The sequence below is a fragment of the Zonotrichia albicollis genome, chromosome 17 (assembly GCF_047830755.1).
Source record: "Zonotrichia albicollis isolate bZonAlb1 chromosome 17, bZonAlb1.hap1, whole genome shotgun sequence".
Taxonomy (NCBI): Eukaryota; Metazoa; Chordata; class Aves; order Passeriformes; family Passerellidae; genus Zonotrichia; species Zonotrichia albicollis.
Genome location: NC_133835.1, coordinates 13,943,786 through 13,954,136, shown reverse-complemented (window position 1 = coordinate 13,954,136; position 10,351 = coordinate 13,943,786). Strand labels below are relative to the sequence as shown.

The window sequence follows — 10,351 nt, the reverse complement described above, 5'->3', positions numbered from 1 at the left end:
ATCAGAGAAAACAATTGTGATCAGAATAAGGGACTGTGATCATAATAAAGGACTGGGATCAGAATGAAGGATTGTGATCAGAATGAAGGATTGTGATCAGAATAAACAATTGTGATCAGAATGAAGGATTGTGATCAGAGTAAAGGATTGTGATCAGAATTAGGAATTGTGATCAGAATAAACAATTGTGATCAGAATGAAGGATTGTGATCAGAATGGATTGTGATCAGAATGAAGGACTATGACCAGAATGAAGGTCTGTGACCAGAATAAAGGTCTGTGACCAGAATAAAGGCCCTTGCTGTGTCAAAGGCAGGTGAAGGGGCACTGCTGGCTCTGCATCACCTGCTCACTCACTCTGGGATGTGATAAAGGAGGAATTTGGACTCTGGCCTTTTCCGGTTTAAAGTCCAATTTCTGGTGCTTCCTGTGCAGGAGGTTCTTTCCTCTGCCCTTCAGCAGGTGACAGATTTAATAGGAAATGATGAAGGCAAAGCAAAGAGTGCTGATAAGAGGTTTGTTCTTCTTCGAGGCTTTTGATAATTTGTTTCCAGAAAATGACACTTCTTTAAGGAATTCGTAAGCATCTTCAGCCTCGTCAGGGCTGCTGCAGAGTTTCCTGTTTTTGTGTTCTCAGAACTGCTGAGCTGCTGAAACTGCCAGTAAAGCCCAGGGTGTGTTATCCAGAAGAGGTGGAGTCTATAACAAATCCAGATTTCTCGCCGATATTCTGAGATTGTTTGTACAGAATCCAGAGCCATTCCACCTGCAGCGTGCCATGGGCTCAGTGCCACAGCCAGACCCCTCTGTGTTTATCCCCTGTCACACCATCCTTCATGCAGAAAACCATGGCTTTTGTTGCAGGAGTGCCTTTAAAGCCAGCTGTGAACATTTCCATCCCTAAAGGTATCCAGGTGCTCTTACAGCATGTTGTGGGTGCAGAGCTGTGAAACACAAACCCTGAATCAGGGCCTGGCTCAGTGGGAGCAGACTCAGCTTCTAAAGTAAAGGATCTTAAACTTCCAAAGGCAAAATGCTGGTGAGATTCCCTACTTGTAGTAAACCCCTCAGGTTTAGCCAGGGCCCCTTGGAGAATAGAATGCTGACACAGCAGCAAAGAAGTTTCCTGTCTCCAGGGACATCCGCCTTGTACCTTATCCCTATAGCCATGTAAAGCAGTATTGTGTTAAACCCTACTATTGGTCACTTATAGTCACTCTAACACCTTTGCCATTAGTCAAGATTAGATCCAGGCCAAGAGTATAAAAGTAGCATACTGTACCCCTACTAACTCGGAAGAAGAAGAGCTGAGACCCTTCAGGGACCCTCCAATAAAGCCATACTCGTGGAACAGCCAGCGTCTTCTGCTTCTCCTCTCTCTACCGTCTGCTGGAGCCTTAGGCCAAGGGAAAAGCTACCTAGCAAGCAAAGCTGAAATCACAAGAGCTGCCTAATCACTAAGAGCTGAATATCTCCCTGCTTGCTAGGAACTAACCCGCAACCTTAGTCTGAGAGCGAGCTGGCTTCTGGCACCCAGTCCCCTCGGGGACTGAGCTCTGGAGCTGTAACAGCTTGCATAAGATAAGACCAAGCAAAACTCATTTACCTGCTCTGAGGGTGGATGGGTCTGGCATGGTCAGCTGGAGGAGCTGGTGCTTTCTAGGCACTCTCAGAGGAGCTGATGGCTCTGCAGCCCTCCTGGGATGGACACTGAGAACCCCACAGGGAACTGCTCCTCCCGAGGGGCACATACACCCCTGTGTGCTGTGAGCCAGCATTTCTTGCACAAAACCCTGCAGTTTTGATCCGTTCCCTTTTATATTTATCAGATGCTTAAAACCCTTCCAAAATGCCCCATGAAACACACCCTGAGACCCTTGATGAGCATGATCTGCTCCAGTTGTGCCCCACAGCATCCAACCAGAGCCTGTTTGCTGACAACGGGCTCCAAACGCAATGCACTGCCTTGGCTGCTCTTTCCCTTCGTCCTGGGCTGCAGCCCTTGCAAAGCTTTGATTTCCAAATGACTCCTTAAGCTTTCCTGGACATGAAAGCTGCATTTAATGTTCCTTATATCCGTGTGGAATGCGGAAACTCCCCGAGCTGGGGATGCTTCTCCTAAGACCTTTCTTCCTCTCCTTCCACGTGTGGCTGCAGTATGGGCAGGATGAGGGGTTGGTTCTGCAGAGCTGCTGCTGCAGCAGGGATCCAGCAGAACCAGGGGAGGGACCCGACAGAACCAGGGGAGAAACCCAACAGAACCAGGGGAGGGATCCAACAGAACCAGGGGAGGAATCCAACAGAACCAGGGCAGAAACCCAACAGAACCAGGGGAGGGATCCAACAGAACCAGGGGAGGAACCCAACAGAACCAGGGGAGGAATGAAATAGAACCAGGGGAGAAATCAAACAGAACAAGAGGAGGAATCCAACAGAACCAGGGGAGGAATCCAACAGAACCAGGGGAGGAATCCAACAGAACCAGGGGAGGAATCCAACAGAACCAGGGGAGGAATCAAACAGAACAAGAGGAGAAACCCAACAGAACCAGGGGAGAAACCCAACAGAACCAGGGGAGAAACCCAACAGAACCAGGGGAAGAAACCCAACAGAACCAGGGGAGAAACCCAGCAGAACCAGGGGAGAAACCCAACAGAACCAGGGGAGGAATCCAACAGAACCAGGGGAGGGATCCAACAGAACCAGGGGAGGAATCCAACAGAACCAGGGGAAGAAACCCAACAGAACCAGGGGAAGAACCCAACAGAACCAGGGGAGGAATGAAACAGAACCAGGGGAGGAATCACAGAACCAGGGGAGGAATCCAACAGAACCAGGGGAGGAATCACAGAACCAGGGGAGGAATCCAACAGAACCAGAGGGAGAATCAGAATCAGAGGAGGAATAAAATAGAACCAGGGGAGGAATCAAACAAAACTACAGGAGGAGTCAAACAGAACCACAGGAGGAATCAATCAGAACCAGGGGAAGAATCCAACAGAACCAGGGGAGAAATCAAACAGAATCAGAGGAGGAACCAATCAGAACAAGAGGAGTAATGAAACAGAACCACAGGAGGAATCCAACCGAACCACAGGAGGAATCCAACATTACCAGGGGACTGCTATCCCTTTGTATCATCCAAGTGCCAAGAGGGAGCAGAAAGTGCCTTTACAGCTACAGAACCCTTGGTCCGTGCTCTCTGTGCACAGAACCAGCTGCAAGCTCGGGCTGGGCACCCCAAACCTGCAGCTGTGCAGAACCCAGAGCCAAAATCCCACTGAGCTGCAGGGATCCCTCTGTCCTCTGTGATTAGTTAGAATATAATTGTGCAGAATGTACAGAATTCCCCCCTGCTTTTTTGAGTGAAGTGTAACCTTCACTCAAATAAAGAGAAGATAACAACTGTTCCCTCCACAGGCAAGGTTTGTCTGTGCTGGTTTATGCCTTAATGTCACATCAATCATCAGACCACGGGGATGTAAATAACAAACTTGGTTTGGAAATTGAAACAGCCACTGGTTTTTTGTTTCAAATGATAAGTATTAGTTTATTTAAAGATAAGGATGTCAAAATATACAGTATTGCATCATTAAAATCAGTGTGGATTAAAACGTCAGGCCCCTGGTTCCCTGTACAGGCTAGGCTTGAACGAACAGAAATCTTTATTTTCTGTAAAATTTATTAACTACAGTTATTACAGGAGTCTTGTGAAGCAGAGAGCTGCCTGGGCAGCTTTGATTTTGGTTTTTATTAGGATTAATTACAAGTATGGATATAAACAAACATCAGGATGAACAGCTAAGTTTCCTATGATCTAAGGAACATTAATTCCGGGCTGGCAGGCACAGCCCGGCGTTAGGGGACGTGGCTGCCCTCTTGTGTCCTATTAGAACCTTAAATAGCTTTAAATTTGTTATCCCACCCCGCCCGACCGGGACAGGAGCTGCCCGATCCCGCCAAGCCTTTGCATTTTAGCGTTTTAATTTACATTAATAACCAGCAGCAAGCAGGGCTCGGTCACCACGGGCTCTGCCGGGCTGAGGGGCTCAGCTCCAATCCCAGCTCCATCCAAACCCCCCAGAAGTGACTGGGCTGTGGTTGCACCAAAGCAGGACATTTCTGCAGGGATTTGTGTTTTCCTGGCTGCTCTCAAGCTCTCTGAAGCGGAGGATTCCCTGCCCGTGCCTCGCTGCCTTCCTCTGCCACCTCCTTGCTTTTCCTGCCATTTATTGAATTCTCTGCCACCCTCGTACCTGCCTTACCCACACCTCAAACCATCCACAGCACCTTACCTTACACACATTTCATGGGCATCTGTACAGCTGCTTTCTACAGGTGAGGAACAAACAAACCCTGCCAGTGACAGCCTGCGATGGTAGCCAGTGTTTGCTTCAGCCCCGGGTGTTTGTGACAGCCGTGGGAGGGAAAAGGAGTCAGTCATTCCTGCTGCCAGAAAGGAAAGGAGTCATTCCTGGAGCTCCCAGAGAGCTGCTGAGCCTCCCTGAGCAGCCAGGGCTGGGCACTACTTGGATTTGCCAGCAGGGAGGATGGACACGGGATCTGTCTGCACTTCTGCATCCGACATCCTTTTGGAGCCCTGTGGGACAAGGGAGACACCTTTAGAGACATTTCCAAGTATTTCTGAATGGTCAAGTCTGGAACTGTGCCCTGGAGTTTTGCTGCCACTGATTTAATCTCCCTGCTTTTCTTCATTTAATATGCACAAATGTATGAGCACCATGTGCGTCACGAGAGCCACACAAAGTCCCTGCCTAAATGTGGGGGTTATTTAATAGAATTGTCTCAATTGGCATGGAAACAATTGTTGTCAGGACCTGGGCTCACACACCAGAGCCAGGCTGCTGTGTGTGTGCAGCATTGGAGTTTTGGCATAATTTCTGTAACATTTCCCTGCCCTGAACGCTTCAGTGCAGCCCTGCTAAGAGTCCTTCAGGCATGATGAATGGTGTATTATAGCCAGCCCTGCTCTGCTCTAGGTTAAAGGAACATTAAATACTTTTATGCATGACAGGTATTCGACAATGTTCGAGTGATAAAGTTTTTTTTACACTGCAAACATAATTCTGGCTTTGGAACCAGTCCAAGACACTAATCCAGCTTAGATGAAGGAAATGTATAGCTCTAACTATACCAACCCCATTTTTCACTAACTGATAAAAACTTGGCTCTGCTTTAAGGTGCTTGACCTAATTTTGCTGACCTTGAAGCTGCCAAAACTTGAGCAAAAAGGACCCACAAACAGTGTTTGAGGTCACTGTTACCACTGTGGGGTGTCAGTGCTGTCTGTAACCCAAATCATGCCCTGCTAAGCAGAAAATCCAGCGTGACAAAGCTGAAGGTGCCTCTGTGCTTTCCCTTGGGTAGGAACCAGGCAGAATAAGGTGGGAATTGTCCCTTCCTGGAAACCTGAGTCTCCACTTCAGGAGGATTCTGTGTTACACATGGGCAGTGAAAGGTCTCGATGTCCTCATGCCCTTCAGGGAATTAAACCAGTAAGGTTTTACACTGATAAGGCTCCACCTCACTGATCTTCTTCCAATGTTTCACCTTGGAGGATCTAAGTATGAAAAAGAGCAGCCAAAAATCACAATGGGCTGAAAAATGCCATCTAAAGCTGATTGTAGCCTTGTGCAGCTGAGCTGGCTGCGGTGGCTTCGCTTCTGCTTCCCCTGGTGCTGAGTTTGGAGAATGCTCTAGAGCAGAATGAAAGGGTTTGGCCATTTACAGGTAGCAGCAAATCCATCATTTATCCATCAACCAATAGAGGTGAGCTCTTCATTCCAAATTTACCCAGAAATCCTAAAACTCTCCCCATCAGGTGAAGATTTCCCACATGGCAGGAGTAATGGGCCCTGCCAGCGCCAGCTCCTGTCTGAGCTTGATGAAGTCACTTCTAAACTGATCAAGGAATGAGATGATACAATTTGCCTTTCTTCCTATGAAAGTGTGGAGGGAGCAGGCAGGAGAGGAGGATTCTCCTTGGAGATAATCCCCATTCTGCAGAGGTCACTGCCTTGCTCACTGCATTTCCAAGGTGGTTGCTGATTGAAGCAGGAAGATCAGACTGGCTGCTGATTCCTGCTGAACTGGAATTTCCAAGCCCTTCTTTCTCGTGAAAGAAAGAACTTTGTTCTGCCTTTTTTAAGGGGCAAGCAGAACTTTGTTCTGCCTTTTTTTAAGGGACAAATTCCAGCTCTGCCCTGGGATTCAGGAGCTCAGGTACCTCCAGCTCATGGCTTGGAACATTTGGGCAGAGCATTTTAAAGGGCACACACAGCAAAATCGTGATGCTGGGGTATTTTTTCCCCCAGATTTTGCTCAGGAGAAGCAGCACATACTCTGATCAGAAAAAATCCGAATACTTTCCACGTGCTGGTAATGGCAGAGAGCAGGAGGATATCACAGTGCAGGAATGCAGATTAAACACTGCAGCTCCAGCCTCTGCTCCCAGCTGGGCTAAAATTGCTGGAATTTTGGCTCCAGATGCTGAAATTTTGGCTACAACTGGAGCCATTGATGCAAGCAAACAGCATCAGTGCCCGGCTGCAGGGTTTGAGCACAGATAAGGTTGTTCCTATGGTAGAAGAGATAATTTATAAACTGTAGCAAATGTATTTAGGGGAATCTTTGAAAGATTAGATTAGAAAGGAAAAGAAAGGGGGAAAAAAAGATTAATAACATTGTTTCCTGAGCTGGAATAACTCACAGTCCAGTCGTCAGGAGCTGGGAGTGCTCAGCACGTGGAAAGGATTCGGAAAACAGTAAAAGAAGGGAAGAGAAATAAACGTACAAGGCCTTTGAAAAACCCTCCCAGGGACTGCCTCTTCTCTGCCTTCTTGCAGGGGGGCTCCTTGGCGTCGCCACCGTTGTGGATGGCGTCGGGCTCGGCCGCTGGCTGCTCCCGGGGCTCGGGCTGCTCCCTGCCCTTCTGCCTGCCCAGCTCCAGCGTGGCCTTCTTGTCTTTGGAGCCCTCTTTGCTCCTCGGGCCCCCGGGGTCGCTCTGGGATGGGGCCAGAGGCTTCTCCGTGGCGTTCAAAGTCTGCAGCAAACAGGGGTTGTTGTAGTGGGGAAAGGAGAGAGTTCAGCCATAAATATGTTAGGGAAAAACTAAAATTATTTAAATATTATTATTAAATATGTTTATTTATTATCATTATTTATTATTATTATTTATTATTATTATTATTTATTATTATTAATCATTATTTATTATTATTAAATAATATTATTATTTAATAATAATTTATTATAAATTTATATTTATAATAAATATAATAATTTATAATTAATTTATAAATTAATTATAAATTTATTATTATTAATAATATTATTATTATTTAATAATATAATATTTATTATTTATTATTATTATTATTTATTATTTATTATTATTATTATTTATTATTATTATTTATTATTATTAAATAATATTATTATTAAATATGTTAGGGAAAAAATAAAATTATTTAAGAAATGGAATGCCACCTGGCAGGAGGAGTCCTGCTGCCCAGAAGGTTTGCATTGCCAGAGGGTGGGATGAGCTCCTGCAGTGTTGGCTCAGGGAAGGGGCGCACAGGGAGCTGAAGGAATTCCATGAGCAAAGACTGCGGGATCAAAGCATCCCTGCCTGGAACAACTTCCCTGAAATGTCTGCTGGGGCTGCTCGAGCAGGCAGGGACATCACTGACAGTCACTGCCCACTGAAATACCCACAAAAAGGGCAAGGAAAAAATCTGGGGGAGGACAAAAATCATAGGACCCCATAAAGCAAGGGATGAAAAGAAATTCCCTGTGAATGAACAACACTTCACTCAAAAATCACCAACACAGGGAAGCCAGAATGTCATAGAAAATTTCACGTACAAGTGCAAAAGAAGAGACAGGAAATCTTCCAAAACACCACAATCACAAAGCACCTGTCTAGAGTAAAGGGGAAGATTCTGGAACTCAGAGAAGTTCAGGATATATTTGAAGTTCACACAAGAAAAATCCTATCTGGCAAACAAAGGATCAGACCATGAAATCGTCACTGTTTGGAAAGCAGTAAATGAGGGTGGTTTTGCCAGGAAATCTGTTTGCAAATAGGATTTTTTTTTCTAAAGTAAAAAAGAACCCCAAACCCATATGGCTTTATTTACTGCCATCATTAAAACAGCACAAATTTGCCATGTTGAAAAGCTGGAAATCTCACATCTGCCCTCAGGCCATGGCCCAAGCTTAATGCTGTGTATTTTTCCAGCTTTGGGAATTTCACCATTACTCTTGAAATATTTGGTGTTCTTCTGAAGGCCTGGGGTTATGTGCTCACACGCCAGGCTTAGCTTTCATTCAAAACAAAAACATTTTGAGATATCATGATTTCAGAGAAAACCCTGAAAGCAGAAACTTTAGAGAAACAGAATGCAAATGCACCTCTTGCATTTAAAAATAAAAAACGTTCAAGCCTGTCTAATTTTGGTGAAACAAGAATGAGAGGGGACAACAATCCTGCTGCTTGGCCTTTTCCACTCAATTCAGCTTTTCTTGCTATCCAGTCTTCATTTAATACAGTCAGGCTTGACTAGGAGACAACTCCTCTACTGAATGTGAGCTTTTGGAATGATTTCATTTTCCAGAGATTGATATACGTGGTAAATATTTCCTCACACCTGGATCGCTCTGCTCTTAGACTTAAAAAATCCATTCTTTGTGCAGGAGAAGGTGAAGATCAGCAGATTTATAAATGTTTAAAGCAGGTTCAGTGGGGTGAGAGGAGAGCAGAGCTCACAGCCCACCTGTGTCACCTCACCTGGGAAGGGACACTGCAGTGCCCAGGGGTGCAGGGGCTCCCCCAGCACAAGGATGGACACAGAGCAAATTGCAAAAGTCTCTGGCTCAGTTAACTCTGAGCAGCTGCTTCCCCAGACCCTTCTCACTGGAAGTGAGAAAATGATTTTCTGGTGAAATCGCAAACGTTCACCTTCGCTGCAGCAACAAGCCCAGCTCTGGGCTGAGCCCAGAGGAGCCTGGAAGCCTCAGAAACACTCAGTGCAATCTGTGGCTTTGCTCTGTGGGTGTAAAAGCAGAGTTTTCCTCCCCACACGTGCCCGAGACAGCGCTGCAGCCACAGCAGAACCCCCATGGCTGAGAGCAGGTGGGGCCTTTGATGTCAGGCAGACTAAACACTTCTTAAAAAATATTCATAATACATTTTCCAGGCAAAAAAATACCCAACTCAAACCCTATCAGATAATCTCTTTGAGGTGTTTCATATTAACCTTGAAAGGCAGGAAATTGGCAGATTTGATATTGATGGGAGCAGCTCAGGAAATGCGGTGTGAGGCCAATGAATAATGAAAGATGTTAATGCTCCTTACTCCAAAGGGGAGCTGCTCCTGGCACTTTGCTTTGCCTCCCTCAACATTAGCAGTGCCACTGAAATAAAAAATGAAAAATGGACACATTTTCCCTGTTATCTTACAGGAGACCTTGGGCCAAGGCTGATTTTTAAGCCCAGGATTTCTGTGGTTTTGGAGCAGTGCTGAAATTTCTGCAGGGTGCAGAGTGGCAGGGATGGGAAGGGGAGAAGAATCACAGCATTCCAGAGACACTACAGCATAATTTAAGGAAATCCCTACAAAGAAATCCCCAAAAAAGGAAGAAGTCAGCAAGATCCAGTTTTCCTTGGGCTCCTCTGAGGAATAAAACCGTTCTACTTTACACCAGGGCAAGGGAGAGAAGGAGGGGAAGAACAATAAACTGATTTACAGAAATGGAAGGAAGCTGGCTGTTCATTAAAATAATAAAATAGATCCAGGGCTGAAACTTTTGCTGTCTTACTCAGAACACTTCACAAAGCTCTTGTATGAAATAAGGATTAAGTGTCACAAGACAAGGCTCTTCTATATTTAGGATGCTTTTAGAGACATAATTCATGAAAATTAACCTTGGTGTCATCAGACATTGTGAAAATAGGAAGAGAGAGATATAATTTTACAGCTATTTAAAAAAGGAAATTCTGAAATGACAGGTTTGAATGCAACTTCAGTTTTCCTCTTAAAGGAAACTGTCTACAGACAGAACCTTGTTTTACTTCTCATTACTGAGAGATGAATTCTTCTGAATATCTTCACTTGCAGCAGATGAGGGTTTGAAGCTCAATAGAATTTGTATTTCTAATGAAAATATTATTTTTATGAAGCCTTTTGAAAGCCATGCAGAATAGAATGAAAATACCACACCCAAAGGTTTAGATTTTATGAACACATAACGAAAGAAACGAAACAGAACAAGAAACAAATCTGTTCATGGCTTTTGTTACATTGCAGTGAACAGTTTTCATTCTCAT

The 10,351-nt window shown here is 45.1% G+C and overlaps 1 protein-coding gene across 3 annotated transcripts in view; it reads right to left on the bottom strand.

Moving 5' to 3' along the window:
* Window positions 1–3,763: 3,763 nt before the first annotated feature.
* Window positions 3,764–10,351, bottom strand: part of BCAS1 (brain enriched myelin associated protein 1) — a 32,604-nt gene continuing 26,016 nt past the window's right edge. For all 3 annotated transcript variants that reach the window (XM_074553433.1, XM_074553436.1, XM_074553435.1), the window contains 2 exons: window positions 6,815–7,063; window positions 3,764–4,600 (listed from right to left, as the gene is read on the bottom strand). In XM_074553433.1, coding sequence (XP_074409534.1) covers window positions 4,526–4,600; window positions 6,815–7,063 — 324 coding nt within the window. In that variant the 3' untranslated portion in view covers window positions 3,764–4,525. The remainder of the gene's footprint in view (window positions 4,601–6,814; window positions 7,064–10,351) is intronic.